The sequence below is a fragment of the Notolabrus celidotus genome, chromosome 2, assembly GCF_009762535.1.
Source record: "Notolabrus celidotus isolate fNotCel1 chromosome 2, fNotCel1.pri, whole genome shotgun sequence".
Lineage (NCBI taxonomy): Eukaryota > Metazoa > Chordata > Actinopteri > Labriformes > Labridae > Notolabrus > Notolabrus celidotus.
Window position 1 is genome coordinate 40624772 of NC_048273.1, and position 19063 is coordinate 40643834.

General features: G+C 38.0%; 1 protein-coding gene across 1 annotated transcript in view; it reads left to right on the forward strand.

Annotated features, from left to right (window-relative positions):
* The window catches only part of LOC117805275 (receptor-type tyrosine-protein phosphatase F-like), a 152986-nt gene that overhangs the window by 41230 nt on the left and 92693 nt on the right, over positions 1 to 19063 (forward strand). The window contains exons 3-5 of the mRNA XM_034673956.1: positions 7399 to 7544; positions 12482 to 12623; positions 13621 to 13809. Of these exons, the coding sequence (XP_034529847.1) occupies positions 7399 to 7544; positions 12482 to 12623; positions 13621 to 13809 (477 nt within the window). The remainder of the gene's footprint in view (positions 1 to 7398; positions 7545 to 12481; positions 12624 to 13620; positions 13810 to 19063) is intronic.

The following is a 19063-nucleotide window of genomic DNA, read 5'->3' on the forward strand; positions in this document are numbered from 1 at the left end:
TGAATTCTCAACAGCCTATACACTTTTGGAGTCAATCAACTAGTCAATAATACTGATACGATTAAAATGTAAGTGCAAAAAAGTTCATAGAATTACGCGTAAACCTACGTGTTTTTGAAGGCTTTTATTTTGCGTTCACGTTCCTGTTTTTCAAGGCTTTTATTTTTTTGAAGGCTTTTATTTTTGTAACTTCCGGTGTGGACTTCCGGTGTGGATGTTATTGCAACGTTTTTAGCTTTGTAACTTCCGGTATGGACTTCCGGTATGGACTTTCGGTGTGGATGTTGTGGCGGGGCCATCTTGCCTGCAGTAGGGTACTCTTGCATATTTCAGGCTGAGGTAGAGCAGCGTTGCACTAACCGGCTTTGAATCGCCACAGTCCGGTCTTCCGCCTCCCTTCTCCGGTCGTCTATCTCTCTTCTCCTCCTCAGCTGACGAAAGTGAAGCAGTACGTTTGTGTCGAGCTGCTTTTTAACAACTATAGTCAAAATCAAAGCGAAATTTGAACTTATTGTGTGGTCTTCCATGTTGTAACCGAAAATGAAAGAAGCAGGAACTGGAGTCTGTTTTCTTCCGGTAAACGTAAATACGTCACGCCCGCCACTGTCCAATCAGAACCCTTCCCAACCCCCAGACGTTAGGAGGAATTAAATAAAAACAATTAAACGTGTTTTCCATGTAAACCTCAATTCGGAATTACTATTTCCATGTAAACACGAAGGAGAAAACTTTAATTCCGAAGTATTTAATTCGGAATTATTAATTCAGAATTAAAAAACATCATGTAACCGTACCCAATAATGGGTACGGTTACATGATGTTTTCTAATTCTGAATTAATTGACAGTTAACCCATGGAGCTTACTTAATCTTCTACTAAAAACAGAAAAAGTCTAATAAAGAGAAATGTCATTATCTCCAAAGCTAACTTAATTTAAAAGAAAATGAAAGAAAGATTTGTCTGTAGAACATTGTTACAGATCCTCTATTCATTCTCAAAACAAAGAACAGGAGAAACATTAAAATGGGTCACTTACATGCAACACCTATGATGAGTACCCACTCATAAATGGGGTCAGGCTTTGCTGTGGTGACTGACATTGATTCTTATGCAGTGACAGTGGTTTGATGGTTCTTCTGTTCCCTATGAGAATATACTTGAATCAAGTAACCTATTGACAGTTTCCCTAAGACCCACAAGTATTACTGTATTTTGGGGCCACCATTCTGCCTATAGTCAGTTGATTATGTTGTGGGTCATAGAGAGGTCAAATCTGAAACTTGTTTTTTCCTGCCTATAACTCATTTCAGTATAATGACAGATCAGATCAGCCTTAACATTTCAAACACCGTTCTAATGCTGTGTCGGCCCCCCTCTCATCAGATCAGGGCAAACATAGCCCTGACCTGGCAAGTCTTAATTCCACTGGACCTCTGAGGCTCTGATGTGGTATCCTGTACCAAGCAGTATACCCAGCAAGTTCTTAAAGATACAAGGAGGAGCCTCCATTGATCATACTTGATTGTCCAGCATATTCCACAGATGTTTGTTTGGATATAGAATTTGGAGACCGCTTGTGTTCCTCAGGCCACCTTCCACAATTGCTCTTAGTCTGGTTCTGATGCTCACATGCCCATTGTAACCACATTCAGTGGTGGATGGGTCAGCATGGGCACCCTGACGGATCAGTACAGTACAACACAACAAACCATGATGCACTGGTTCTGATACCTAGTGTTAACTTTTTTAGCTATTTAGTCTCCAGTAGCTCTTCTGGGCCAGCCTTTGTTGACTTTAAAAAAGTTAGCACTCACAATACAGTTCAAAACTTTTATTTTCAGAAAATTGACAGCAGCTACTGCAAAAGATTAAAAACCAGCTCTCTTTACTCACATTTACCATTTTTTTGGTACATTCATGTGAAATTAAAGCAGACTCTTTTGTATCTATCTCTATTACTTTAACTATTTTTATTTTTAATTGTTTTTATTTACTAATTTAACTTCAGTGGTATTCATTTTTATTTTGCATTTATTTATTTATTCTTCTTTTTTTTTTTTTTTTTACTTTTTTCTTTCAAACTGTGAACTTATTCATTTATTCCTCATTTTTAATTATTTCTTATTTCTTATTTAACTTGATTTATTTTTTCAACCAATATATATATATATATATACATAAATATATTTTTACACATTTTAGTGACAAAACAACAAATTGATGTGTGCCTCACAACCAAAGCACCCACCAACCTTAAACATTAAAACAAACTTCTTTTCAGACCAAAAGCCATCTTTTATGCATCTATATATATAAAATAATAACATGAAAGGGTAGTACACAATTAAAAAGTAAAGATATACAGTGGGGCAAAAAAGTATTTAGTCAGCCACTGATTTTGCAAGTTCTCCCACTTAGAAAGATGAGAGAGGTCTGTAATTTTCATCAGAGGTACACTTCAACTATGAGAGACAAAATGAGAAAAAAAGTGGAAAATAAGTATTTGGTCACCCACAAACAAGCAAGATTTCTGTCTCTCACAGACCTTTAACTTCTTCTTTAAGAAGCTCTTCTGTCCTCCACTCGTTACCTGTATTAAAGGAACCTGTTTGAACTGGTTATCTGTATAAAAGACACCTGTCCACAGCCTCAAACAGTCAGACTCCAAACTCAACCATGGCCAAGACCAAAGAGCTGTCCAAGGACACCAGGAAGAAAATTGTGGACCTGCACCAGGCTGGGAAGAGTGAATCTACAATAGGCAAGCAGGTTGGTGTGAATAAATCAACTGTGGGAGCAATTGTAAGAAAATGGAAGACATACAAGACCATTGATAATCTCCCTCGATCTGGGGCCCCACGCAAGATCTCATCCCGTGGGGTCAAAATGATCATGAGAACGGTGAGCAAAAATCCTAGAACTACACGGAGGGACCTGATGAATGACCTGCAGAGAGCTGGGACCAAAGTAACAAAGGCTACCATCAGTAACACACTACGCCGAGAGGGACTCAAATCCTGCAGCGCCAGGCGTGTCCCCCTGCTTAAGCCAGTACATGTCCAGGCCCGTCTGAAGTTTACCAGAGAGCATATGGATGATCCAGAAGAGGACTGGGAGAATATCATGTGGTCAGATGAAACCAAAATAGAACTTTTTGGTAAAAACTCAACTCGTCGTGTTTGGAGGAAGAAGAATGCTGAGTTGCATCCCAAGAACACCATACCTACTGTGAAGCATGGGGGTGGAAACCTCATGCTTTGGGGCTGTTTTTCTGCAAAGGGGACAGGACGACTGATCCGTGTTAAGGGAAGAATGAACGGGACCATGTATCGTGAGATTTTAAGCCAAAACCTCCTTCCATCAGTGAGAGCATTGAAGATGGAACGTGGCTGGGTCTTCCAGCATGACAATGATCCCAAACACACCGCTCGGGCAATGAAGGAGTGGCTCCTTAAAAAGCATTTCAAGGTCCTGGAGTGGCCTAGCCAGTCTCCAGACCTCAACCCCATAGAAAATTTGTGGAGGGAGTTGAAAGTCCGTGTTGCCCAGCGACAGCCCCAAAACATCACTGCTCTAGAGGAGATCTGCATGGAGGAATGGGCCAAATTACCAGCTACAGTGTGTGCAAACCTGGTGAAGACTTACAGGAAACGTTTGACCTCTGTCATTGACAACAAAGGTTATGATACAAAGTATTGAGTTGAACTTTTGTTATTGACCAAATACTTATTTTCCACCATCATTTACAAATAAATTCTTTAAAAATCCTACAATGTGATTTCCTGGATTTTTTTTCTCATTTTGTCTCTCATAGTTGAAGTGTACCTCTGATGAAAATTACAGACCTCTCTCATCTTTCTAAGTAGGAGAACTTGCAAAATCAGTGGCTGACTAAATACTTTTTTGCCCCACTTATTATCTCCACAAGATTCAGTCAATATTTATTGAGGTTTCTATCAGAGAAAACTCATTCCTTCTCCTCATCATCTGACAGCTCAATACTTTTCATGAAGGCAGTAAAGGGTCCCCATATTTTTTCAAACACGTCACTTTTACCTTTTATAATATATGTCACTTTTTCATAAACATTGCCATCGATTTTTTTGGTGTGCAAAAGACACAGATCTATCATTATCTGGTCATTTTTAGTAAACTTAAGATTATTCAGGTAAAGTCCTAAAATAAAAAGCCTGAGATCCATTGGAATATCTTTTAAAACAATTTTTTCTATTGTCTTTTTAATCTCTTCCCAGAACATTTTAATCTTAGTACACTGCCAAACACAATGAAACAATGTCCCCTTCTCCTCAGAACATTTTGTGCATAACTCTGGGATATTCTTATTATATAAATTTAATTTAACTGGTGTGATGTATAATCTCATTATCCATTTGTACTGCAGCAGTCTCAGTCGAGAATTGATTGAGTGTGGACCTTTAGTACAGACTAACTCCCAGTCCTCCTCCTTCCAGGCTCTCCACTTGTAATCAGAATCCTCTGCTGAGCTGGACATCAGCAGATTATAAAGCTCTGATATTGCATCTTTGCTTAAACTGTCTTTAGACACTATTTTCTCCAAGTTTGATTTCAACGGTTTGGTAAGCACATTGTTTTATTTTGTTCTAATAAAGCTTTTTTTTTATCTATGTCATATTTGCGCCTAATTTTCTCAAAAGGCATCATGCTGTCCATACTGGTTAAATATAAATCTGATATTTTAGCTAAACCTTTTGATGACCATATTTTAAAAACTGCATCTACTCTCTCTGGTTTCCCAATATAGGACTGTACTGTGATAAGACAGGGGGTTCTTTAATCAGTTTTTTCACTTCAAACCACACTTTAATCATATTTTTAACTATTGTATTAGTAGTTTGTTTCATCAGCCTTGACAACGTGTCTGAGTACAGATACAAAGGTAAAGGTAAGCTTAAAAATTCAGATTCCATTTCTGCCCACTGAGGAATTTCTTTTGTTTCCAAATAAAACTTAATAGACTGAAGTAGTACCGCCCATTAATACCAGGTTATATTTGGGCATTTCAAACCACCTTTGCTATATGGTAAGTGTAGTAGGGACAATCTAATTCTTGCATTCTAATTATTCCAAATGTATCCAGTAATTCACTTCCTAAGTCTCTGTAAAAAGCCATCAGGCAGGGGGAGCGGGATATTCATTTTTAGTTTGTTAATTCTGCCAATTATAGACATTGGCAGGGACATCCACCTATTGGTAGACTCCACTATTTCTTTCATTAAGGGCTCATAGTTCTCTTGAACAATCTTATCCAAGCTTGAGCTAATTTGTATCCCTAAAAATGTGAATTGCTCTACCACTTTAAATTGGAGAGCTTCTCCTGGTGGATTCACCCTCTCCTTCTCATCAAGTAATAAAATCGAGGACTTGGTTTTATTTATTGCGTATCCTGAAATATTACCAAACAGCTGTATTGTTTCTAACAGAGCAGGGATGGTTCTACTGAGGCGTGAAATAAAAAAAATAATATCATCTGCATATAATGAGAGCCTATGTTCTACTTGTCTCACTTCTATTCCTGCTATCCCTGTGTGTTCCCTTACAGCTATTGCTAACGGTTTGATGGCCAAAGTAAACAACAGCGGGGACAAAGGGCAGCCCTGACGACATCCTCTTTTCATTTCTATTGGCTTTGAAATGTTTCTATTGGTTATAGTTTCTGCAGTAGGTTTTAGGTATAGTATCTGAATCCATTTAATAAATGAAGTCCCAAATCCAAATCTTTTCAAAACATTAAAAAGATAAGGCTCCACCCTATCAAAAGCCTTTCGGCATCTACTGATAGGAGGGCTAAATCTGAGGTGACTCCCAGGCTCTGGATTATATTCAGAACCCTCCTGACATTGTGAAATCCTTGACGTCACTTGAAACTTGATTTATTTTTATTTTATTTGTACATATTTCTTTTATTTTGTATTCATTTATTCATTTTCAATTGAATTCTTACTTTTCTCTTTCGAACAATGGACTTTTTATTTGTTTTATTATATTTAATCAATGATATTAATTTAAATGTATTTATTGTCATTTTATTTTGATGTATTTATTTACTTTTTTAAGTATTTATATATTTCGTATGTATTTATTTATTATTTATTATTACTTTTCTCTTTCAAACTCGGGACTTTTTTATTTTATTTCATTTCTTTAATGAAATCTTTGTGCATGAGATCGACCTCTGAGACGAATGGTCGCATTGTTTTGAGTTGTGTTGGCTAATAAAAGAGTTTTTTAAAAAAAGAAAAAAATAATAACAAGGAAATTGACAGCAGCTTAGAGAAACGAACGTGTTTCAGCTCTAGGCTTTTATTAGCGTCACCAGCCTTTGTCCCCTAATGCAACAATGAGCGTTGGTCACCCATGAAAGGGTCGTTGGTTTGACAGGTTTCTTCTTTGGCCGCCCCTCAAGAGCTGCAGTTTTTGGAGCTGCTTTGACCCACGTTGTCAACTATTCATAGTTTTGCCCTTCCAAAGTTGCTCACATTCTTATGCTCGCCAATTTTTTCTGCTTCCAACTCCAAGGAGAAAATATTCACTTTCTGCCCAACAAATTCAACTCACTGACAGGTGCCTTTGTAACGAGATTATCAATGAAATTCACTTCACTCGTCAGCAGCATAACATTTTGGCTGATTGGTGTATGCAGTTTAGAGTGCTACAAAACAGAGCATGGTGCCTGCTTAGAGTGACAAACAGGATAACCACTCTCATGTTGGAATGATTGTTAACACAGAATGGATCTACCTGCAAAAATGGCAATGTACTCTATTTGACTTGGATGAATTAAATTGTTGAATAATATCTATTCATGGTGACAAAGTGACCCCCTTTAAGATATTTTAAGTCTGTGCCAGCAGAATGCCTTTGGCAAGATCATAATTTGATTTGCTCCTGAGTACCTTGAGTTGTCATAAGTTCTTACAACCATTCTTTAAAAAGAATATTTTACAACCTGTTTAAATGACTTCTTTTAGTGACCGCTTTTTGATGAGAACACTCTTTTCAAAACTGTATTAAGGTGAGTAGTTAACAAATGATGCTTTTTGCATATCTTCAGCTGTATTTAGGATCAGTGTTTGTGTGTGTTACATGATTATGCTTCCCATATTCAGAATTGTGTTCTGTCAAGTTGATATGTATCCTCCCTTCCGCTGTAATGATCCAGTTGCTTGGCTGACCTTTCTGATATTTTGTTTTGTGGTAAAGCTCTGGATAAAACAAAGTTATTATACAGAAGATTTATTGTGGTAAATTCCCTGACTATTCTCCGTTCATTCTGTTCATCTCATAATGGTGACCTTTCTTCACTGTTCTTTTCTATCTTCCGAACCTTCCTTTTGTCTTCCTGTCACACTTCAATAGGCATGCCTAACTTCATAAAGACCCCTGATGATCAGACAGGGATTTCGGGAGGAGTGGCATCATTTGTATGCCAAGCTTTGGGTGACCCCAAACCACGCATCACCTGGATGAAGAAAGGGAAGAAAGTCAGCTCTCAGCGCTTTGAGGTCTAATGTGATAGAATGTGTAGACACACCTTTTCTTATACTATGGCAGCTACATGGCTCATTCGTTTTTTTTCAGTTTTTTCTGTGGTGGCCCTGAAAGGGCAAATCACAACAACATTTCATAAAACACAACAACATTACAGAAAACACAACATAACAGAAAACACAACATTTCACAAATCACCACAACATTTCACAAAACACAAAAACATTACAGAAAACACAAAAACATTACAAAAAACACAACATTACAGAAAACACAACATTACAGAAAACACAAAATTTCACAAATCACAACATTTCACAAAACACAAAAACATTACAGAAAACACAACATTACAGAAAACACAACAACATTTCACAAAACAAAACAACATTACACAAAACAAAACATTACACAAAACACAACATTTCACAAAACAAAACAACATTACACAAAACAAAACAACATTACACAAAACACAACAACATTACACAAAACACAACAACATTTCACAAAACACAACAACATTACACAAAACACAACAACATTACACAAACACAACAACATTACACAAAACACAACAACATTTCACAAAACACAACAACATTACACAAAACACAACAACATTACACAAAACACAACAACATTACACAAAACACAACAACATTTCACAAAACACAACAACATTACACAAAACACAACAACATTACACAAAACACAACAACATTTCACAAAACACAACAACATTACACAAAACACAACAACATTTCACAAAACACAACAACATAACACAAAACACAACATTTCAGAAAACACAACATTACAGAAAACACAACATTTCACAAATCACCACAACATTTCACAAAACACAAAAACATTACAGAAAACACAACATTACAGAAAACACAACAACATTACACAAAACAAAACAACATTTCCCAAAACAAAACAACATTACACAAAACACAACATTTCACAAAACACAACAACATTACACAAAACAAAACATTACACAAAACACAACAACATTTCACAAAACACAACAACATTACACAAAACACAACATTACACAAAACACAACAACATTTCACAAAACACAACAACATTACACAAAACACAACAACATTACACAAACACAACAACATTACACAAAACACAACAACATTACACAAAACTAAACAACATTACACAAAACACAACAACATTACACAAAACACAACATTACACAAAACACAACAACATTTCACAAAACACAACATTACACAAAACACAACAACATTTCACAAAACACAACAACATTACACAAAACACAACAACATTACACAAAACACAACAACATTTCACAAAACACAACAACATTACACAAAACACAACAACATTACAGAAAACACAACAACATTTCACAAAACACAACAACATTACACAAAACACAACAACATTACACAAAACACAACATTACACAAAACACAACAACATTTCACAAAACACAACAACATTTCACAAAACACAACAACATTACACAAAACACAACAACATTACACAAAACACAACAGCATTTCACAAAACACAACAACATTACACAAAACACAACAACATTACACAAAACACAACAACATTTCACAAAACACAACAACATTACACAAAACACAACAACATTACACAAAACACAACAACATTACACAAAACACAACAACATTACACAAACACAACAACATTACACAAAACACAACATTACACAAAACACAACAACATTACACAAAACACAACAACATTACACAAAACACAACAACATTTCACAAAACAAAACAACATTACACAAAACAAAACATTTCACAAAACACAACATTTCACAAAACAAAACAACATTACACAAAACAAAACAACATTACACAAAACACAACATTTCACAAAATAAAACAACATTACACAAAACAAAACAACATTACACAAAACACAACAACATTTCACAAAACACAACAACATTACACAAAACACAACAACATTACACAAAACACAACAACATTACACAAAACACAACAACATTTCACAAAACACAACAACATTACACAAAACACAACAACATTACACAAACACAACAACATTACACAAAACACAACAACATTACACAAAACACAACAACATTACACAAAACACAACAACATTACACAAACACAACAACATTACACAAAACACAACATTACACAAAACACAACAACATTTCACAAAACACAACAACATTACACAAAACACAACAACATTACACAAAACACAACAACATTACACAAAACACAACAACATTACACAAACACAACAACATTACACAAAACACAACAACATTACACAAAACACAACATTACACAAAACACAACAACATTTCACAAAACACAACAACATTACACAAAACACAACAACATTACACAAAACACAACAACATTTCACAAAACACAACAACATTTCACAAAACACAACAACATTACACAAACACAACAACATTACACAAAACACAACAACATTACACAAAACACAACAACATTACACAAAACACAACAACATTTCACAAAACACAACAACATTACACAAAACACAACAACATTACACAAAACACAACAACATTTCACAAAACACAACAACATTACACAAAACACAACAACATTACACAAAACACAACAACATTACACAAACACAACAACATTACACAAAACACAACAACATTACACAAAACACAACAACATTACACAAAACACAACAACATTACACAAAACACAACAACATTACACAAAACACAACAACATTTCACAAAACACAACAACATTACACAAAACACAACAACATTACACAAAACACAACATTACAGAAAACACAACATTACAGAAAACACAACAACATTTCACAAAACACAACAACATTTCACAAAACACAACAACATTACACAAAACACAACAACATTACACAAAACACAACAACATTTCACAAAACACAACAACATAACACAAAACACAACATTACACAAAACACAACAACATTTCACAAAACACAACAACATTTCACAAAACACAACAACATTACACAAAACACAACAACATTTCACAAAACACAACAACATTTCACAAAACACAACAACATTACACAAACACAACAACATTACACAAAACACAACAACATAACACAAAACAAAACAACATTACACAAAACACATTTCACAAAACACAACATTACACAAAACGCAACAACATTTCACAAAACACAACAACATTACACAAAACACAACAACATTACACAAAACACAACAACATTTCACAAAACACAACATTACACAAAACACAACAACATTACACAAAACACAACAACATTTCACAAAACACAACAACATTTCACAAAACACAACAACATTACACAAAACACAACAACATTACACAAACACAACAACATAACACAAAACACAACAACATTACACAAAACACAACAACATTTCACAAAACACAACATTACACAAAACACAACAACATTACACAAAACACAACAACATTTCACAAAACACAACGACATTTCACAAAACACAACAACATTACACAAAACACAACAACATTACACAAAACAAAACAACATTAGAACCAACAAGCTGCACAACCGAACACAAGTCATTTATTTGACCTGAAGTTACTTCTGCAGCAGGGAATGCAGATATTCATAAACACAGTTTAGTTCATTTCCATGGTAAGAAGTTTTTAATCGTCTAGTCCCTCAGGCGGTCTGAATCAAACCAAGAAATGACTCAGGGGCTCAGGCGTCCAACAAACACTCACGTAAATGCTCAAAACTGAGCAACAGTAATGTGAGGCAATAGACAGAGGACATTGATGAGGAGGCAGCAGGGTCAAAAACAGACACGAGTTCATTATAACATCCAGTAAGGGCAGAAGACGGGTTGGAGCCACATGGGGAGTCAGTACCAGGTAGTTAAAACAGAGAACAGTGCTGAGAACAGTCTTCCAAAGAGTCCATGGACAGTGGAGGCTTCAGTACTGGCTTGATTGCAGATGATCTGCAGCTGGGTCCTCACACCCACTGAGCTGCTTGATGAGGTGAAAGCAGGTAGGCAGAGACCAGCAGATGAGAGGTCAGTAGGAAGACACTGGGAGCTGAGATTAAAGCAGACCTGTGTAGACTGTACCACCACTAATAACCCCTTATGGAGTAAGTGGGCAGAGCAGCAGCAACCAGTGGCCTTTCGTAAACAGGCTTGACCCTGGAAACATGGAAGGTCAGAACCGGAACACCACTGTGGAGGAGTTAAAGGCTGTGATGGGGGCGGTGATAGTGCCTGGATGAACCTCTTGTCGTTGTAGTTGCTTAAGGGAATCAGGGGCATGCCAATCAGCAGGGTCCATCTGGATGCTTCTCAACACTGTACCCCAGGAAGGAGACAAAGAGGGTGCTGGCACAACTGACACAGATCAGGAACTAGACTGGAGCAGGTAACTGAAGGGTGGCAACCTGGTGAAGACGTACTTTATAGCAGGACTGACTCCCCCCCCAGGATGGCTCCTATCACCCAGTCCACGATGGGAGATCTCAGGATATGGATTGGATGGTTTAGAGATGGTTATCTGAAAGGAGTATATGGATGGAATAGTCTGCTGAGTGACTGTCCCCAGCAGATGATCATAGAGGGAGCTGGTAGGAACTGGACCAGAAAGGGGAACAGGGTCAATCCCCAGCTGCTGTACTAAGTTATTGTCAGTCATGTTTACATCAGAACTAGTACACACACACACACACACACACACACACACACACACACACACACACACACACACACACACACACACACACACACACACACACACACACACACACACACACAGTGCTCATAATCGTTAACTATGGAAAGTTTTAAAAAAATTTATAATAACAACATGTATATGAAAATATGAACAGACATTTCTCTTGCCAGGTGATTGAGTTTGAAGACAGCTCAGGCTCAGTGCTGCGTATCCAACCTTTGAGGACACACCGAGATGAAGCCCTCTATGAATGCACAGCGACCAACAATGCTGGAGAAATTAACACCAGTGCCAAGCTCACCGTCTTGGAGGGTAAGACCTTTCTCACCTGCATGTCTGCCTCTCCTGCTGTGTCACTGACTGTTATATGCTTCCATTCAGGACCTCACCTTGCAGATCATTAACCTTGGATCTAATATGTACAGACAATTTAATAATACACATTTTGACTCGCTCTCAAATGCCATTTTCTGTTTAATTTTAACAATTTGGGGCAACTTAGTGTTACATAGGTAATAAATACCTCTGATCAATCAATCAATCAATCAATCAATCAATCAATCAATCAATCAATCAATCAATCAATCAATCAATCAATCAATCCTAATCTGTATAGCGCCAAATCACAACAAATGTTATCTCAAGATGCTTTTACAAACAGAGCAGGTCTAGACCACTCTATGTCAAACTATGAACAGAGCCCAACATCAAGACAGGATACCATCCATTCCCCTTTAACAGGACTCAATCATATCTCACCTTAATCCACCACGAGCATTGCACCTCGCAGTATTTAGCTAGTTACAGCGGCAAGGACAAACTTCCTTTAACAGGCAGAAACCTCAAGCAGGACCAGACTCATGTTAGACACGTTAGAGGAGAATAAGAGAGAGAGAGAGCAATGATAGTGATGAGACGAATAGTAGTAGTATTAGTAGCTGTTGCCGCTGGAGTCCAGCACGTACATATCAGCTGGAGTCTGGAACGTCCACAGCAGGGGGACGTCTACGGCAGCTCAGAGGAACCAACGAGACAAGGGAGCTCATGGCTCCAGAAAATGTCATCACCCTTGTTCTAGCTGTAGATCCATGAAGAGAAATTCCATACCCCTCCTCTAGCAATACTGCATAAGTACTAAATATTACAATGTTTGACTTTAAAGAATTTACCTCAGCAGTTTAAGATTTTGGAGGAGCAGGGAAATCTTAGACTGGAAAAGACATGTAATAGTTGACTAAACTCTTAATTATCATTGTACACTTATCATGCAGCTGTCCCAGTGCCAATGTTTTTCCATGTTTTTCAACAGAGGACCAGATTCCTCATGGTTTCCCCACCATCGACATGGGACCTCAGCTGAAGGTTGTGGAAAGAACACGTACCGCTACAATGTTGTGTGCAGCCAGTGGCAACCCTGACCCTGAGATCTACTGGTTCAAAGACTTTCTACCTGTGGACATCGACAGCAGCAATGGGCGGATAAAACAGCTACGTTCAGGTAAAGCATTCATGTCAGCATACTCTCAGACAGGCCATTGTCCAGCAAAGAATAGCACCAAGTTGCAGGGAGCTTGACAGAAAGTGCAGTAAACTGTAGATTAAGGTGTTTGATTATGAGACAAATTAAAGGGATATTTCAGTTTTTTTGAAGTTGGGTCGTATGAGTTACATTGCACTATTGCTCCTGCTAGCCACAATGAGTGCTGGTGAGCTCTTCCCCTTTAATGAGAAAATTCCCAGAGGACTGGCAGGCAAGCCAGGCTACAATTTTCTGCAGACGGATACACGCCAATCAGCTGTTTGATCGGTGTGTATCCGTGCTCATGCAGTCGAAGAATTCTGGTCTGTGAGGTGCGTCCGAAAATAGCCAAAACAAAGGGGGTTTCTGACAGCAAAGTCAAGAGCTGCAATTTTTTCTAGTAGAGCATGCAATTGCACCGTGATGAGTGCCTGGACCATATTTTCTTAACTTTAGTGAAATTACGCCAAATAGGCGGCCCCATCTGCAGAGAATTGTAGCCTAGCTTGCCTGCCGGTCATCTGGAAATGTTCTCATTAAAGGGGAAGAGCTCATCGGCACGCATTGTGGCTAGCAGGAGCAACAGTGTAATGTAACTCATACGACCCCACTTCAAAAAAACTGAAATGTCCTTTTAACTTTAGCAACCTTGTGAAAGTGGCACATCATGACAGTGAATAATGCTGACTTGGGAAGCCTACCCGTTCTGTCTGGGTGAGTCTTTTAAGTAAGTTCCCAAAAACTTAAAAAATATTATCATGTATAAAATCAAATGTCTTCAAGTAAATTTGATCTGGAAATTCATAATCATAAGCTGAACAGTTCAGAATGTATTTTGTTGTACAAAGATTTTGTTAGGACAACATTTAACCTCAATAGTTTCATGTTCTTGTGTAATGAAATAATTGTTTAGTCATATATATTTTCTCTGTAAGCTTCAAGTAGCCATCTTTGTACTTATTCATTAAGATGGGTTTGGTATTATAATTATTATTAAGATTGAGGCTGTGAATGCTTTCCAACCATTATGCAGACAAATAACATGATATAAAGCTTCAGATGATGCTAGTAAAGTAGTTTTTCTAGGTGGGAATTAGTAAGTGGTTGACACTGCTTCTGTAGTGCTAACATTTGGCATGACCACCAAAATGACACCAAAATAACAGTTGTAATCTTTTTTCAAACTTAATTTATATGAAAAAGATGAGAGATGTAAAAAATAGCAATGTAGGAATGGTCACCTTTTAACTGTGTCTGTTTGACTCTTAGAATTAGCAGTGGTTTTAAATGAAGACATTTCATAACCTACTTCAAAGTAGGTTAAAATCTGGTGTTTCTGCAGGGCCATGCACTAACTCCATGTTTCTTTTAAGCACACACAAAACGTGTAGCTAGCACACCTTAATCTGAGTGATGAAACTATTTTTCTAACCAGTTACCTGGACTTAACCCTCCTGTTATGTTTGTTTCTCAGGAACAGCAATAATGTTCCTGGGTCAACTTGACCCGGGGAATATTTCTTTATCTAAAAGTGTCAGAACCCAAAAAATCCCTATGCAATTTTTAAAAAATCTCATTATTAACTCCATTACTAACCATTTAAATCAATATTTAGTTCAATGGTGTTCTTCAATTCTCACAGATCCTGTTTCAATGAGGATAACTCAGTCGTTTTTCATGTGTGTTCTAATTGAGGTGAAATATGTCACACAGTTACAAAGAAACAGTTAGTATTTGTCACTTCTGACTCCTTTTAGCCTCCACTTTGACTGCCGGGCCAAATTGACCCACTAACAGTATCTATGTAATATCAACATGCAGGGGGGGTTGCAAATATGTTAAATTAACTATTTTTATTTTATAAGTTGATTATGCTAATTAAGCCAAGCAGAAGAAGTTTCATACTGAAAAAATACTTTTAACATTTTTATTTTTAACTTTGAAATGGGTCAATCTGACCCGTAACAGAACAAGAAGGTTAAGGAATATGTATTGCGCCAGACAGTGCTAAGCAGTAGCCTTGTCTTACCATGTTGTGATGCACAGCATATTCTTCCCAAAGGAAGTGCTGGTTGCAACATTCTGGTGATGGAACCCATCAACAAAGATAGACATGACCATGAAGCCACTGCACAGAGCACACCTCTGTCACAAGCACGAGACAATGTTTACAGCAAGACCACAAAAATATTAGCCTGCAATGAACTTCCCCAAGACCACTGTCAGATACAACCTGAAATATCCTGTAACAACCACAGCATGAGCCAGGGTTCCCTGTGCTGGACTCAGTAGGTCCTGGTAAACGTGTGGTTTTGTGGCGGTTGTGGCTCAGTGGGAGAGTTGGTTGTCTCTCACCGAAGGTTGGTGGTTAGATCCCCGCTTCAGCTATCACATGCCAAAGTTGCTCTTGGTGACATCGTCAGTGATGAGTGAGTGCGTATAGAATAAGTTAATATACTGATGGTTCCCTTCTATAACAGTCTCTGCCATCAATGTATAGATGTGGTGTGAATAGATCAAAGAGATGAGTAGTGTAAAAGTACTTTGAGGGGTTGGAAAGACTAGAAAGCTTTATATAAGTACAGGTTACCATTTAGTTCACAGAGTCTCCTGTTCAGGTGGGGCATGAACAGAAAACCATATCATATGTGTCCATGTCTGTGCCTCTAGGATCAGTCTTAGCTAAGACCTAACAGGGGGCAGGCATACAACTGGCTTAACCCCCCTGTTGTCGCCATAAGGCTCAGGAGACAGAGTGACGACCTCCAAGTGACCTTTGTCCTGCACCCCAAGTGAGAGAGGCAGGCTTTATGAGATTTCTCTCCTGTCCAGTGCCCCTAGTCCAGCCCAGGCATCTAACCCCATGTCCAAGAACATGCACTCCTCTGAGGTCATGCACGATTCAAGCCGCTGGGTGTGTTCCAACAGCACAGAGATTTGGATACAACATTGTTTTGCCATTGTTGGGTGTATGAGCTAATTTTCCAGGTAGTTCAGGATACTGGCCTCTGTTGCAGAAGCTCATAGGCACCCAATGAAGATACTGGGTGCTGATTAAATGCAGAAGTGGTAACACAGACTTAGCAGATCCAGCCTTCAAATGCAACTCCCGAGGACCCTCCTGCTTTCTTTCCAAAGTTGTAATTAGAAGAAAGCCACCCTGATCACCACCGAGACTATCACTCTTTAGTTTGCAAGGAGAGAAGCCTGTCTTGTCATTCTGATTCTCCTCTAGACTCTCTTTGGCAAATTCCTTAAGGCTGAGTAAAAACTTTTATTTTGAAACTCTGATTAAAAGTGCAGACCAATCTCTGCAGTCTGCTTGATGACACTTCCTGTATGTGATGTCAACGTGGCTAATTGCCGCAGGCACTGACTTTAACAGGAAACTATTAGCCTGTCGACACATGAATGAATAAAAATGGCACGCATTTTTAACCGAGCCAGTCAGCTAAGATAGCGGGCTGTACAGCTGCGCAGATTATTTTCCAGAGTCTGAGTAAGAACCCTTATTTTGAAACTTGGACTAGAAGTGCCTTTTACCCTCTGCTTCAAAATGCTTCCTGAACACAAAGCCTTGCTGACGGCTAATTGTTGCTAGAGTTAAAAGTCTGCCTTCACAACAACCTTCAAAGAAGATCCAGCAATCCTAAGAGGGGCCTGAAAACTAGCTCTCTGCCTACCAACAGGTTCTTAGATAGTATACATTGAAGTCCCCTGTTTTTTGTCACGTTTGCTACTAAGTGGAAATCAACTATTTTGTGAGGCCATGTGCTCTTGTACCTTACTTGTGGACCCACATATAGGCCATGTAGAGGTTTGTCTCCAAGAAATATCCATGTCAGCTGCCTCATGGGGATCAGTCACCTGTAATAAGAGATGCAATATGTAATTGGGCAGAGAGATAGTCTGGATATGATAGATAACGCTGGTCAGAAAGAAGACAAATCACTTAACAGAATTCTTTTAGAATTTTTGTTTTTCCTGAATCCAGGAAACATCTCCTGTGCATTACTGTCCAGCCTGGAAGCTGATGATGTTCCCTTCATCAAACCCAGGGACACACAGCTTCCAGGTCCCTCTTTTTCTGTGGTTCATCACCTATCTGATACATTTTTGTGTTCCTTAACAGCTGATTGGTTTATTATCCAGATCATAAGCATCTGCATAGTAACCGCTCCTTTTTCTACCCTTTGCAGCATATGATCTAATATGCCCAAATGGTGCCATTAACTTGTGATTATTTACAAGAAGGATAGGCAAGATCAAAGGCAGAAGTACCACAACGTTTTAACAGTGCCCGAGTACTTGACAAGCTCAGGATAGTGAAGTGAAATACCCAGAAATCAAAGTTAACAACCTGTTTTCAGCATGTCCTCATCTGAAGCTGAATTCATTCATTGAGATAGTCTAACAAAGAAGCAAGTCTTGTCACCGTCTACTTACTTTCCTCTCCTTATGTCGCCTTCAAACCAAATGCCAACAATTGCTCGATCTATGTGAACGCCTGAAGGTTTTGTGTCTACTCACTTAGTTTGCGTGAATAACTCACTCGTTAGCATGTACCCAAAGACGCACCAGTTTATTTCTGTTCGCTTAAAATTGAGTTTGGGGAAGCTGCACAGAGATGCAATCAATAAGTCCTATATTTTCCAAATGAATTAACCTCTGCCTATCCGTTTGTCACATCTTAGGTCACCAGAGGGACTGCATGCTGATTGGCTATGGAGGCACAAATGATCGGCGGAAGTTCAGATTTTTCAACTCTAGGAAATAAGCGAATGATAAGCCTATTTGTGCGTTTAATTCGCTTCATTTGTGTGAATTCTTGTGCGACCAACAAGAATTTGCATCTACTTGTGTTTACATTGTTTACATACGCAATTCACTAGAGCGAAATGATTTAATTTGCATTTGGTGTGAACGCAGCATAAGGCTTTGTAATGGACCCCCAAGCTGTCAGGTGAAAAAAGGAAGATTAGCCATATGCAAATTCCCTCTCTAAATAATGAACAAAACTATGCTGCTTTGCCACTTGAATAAAAGTTCAAACTGCCTCCCACTGGTGGGGAAGCAGTGACTGTTTCTTATGTTGTGGAAATACTTGGGCTGAACATTTTCTTGTGAGTGAACATTTTTCACTTACTATTAAGAGACTGATGATTTTCACACATTTAGACAGACATATAAATAGCAATCTTCAAGTTGCATCTCATATACACAGTGTTCCAAA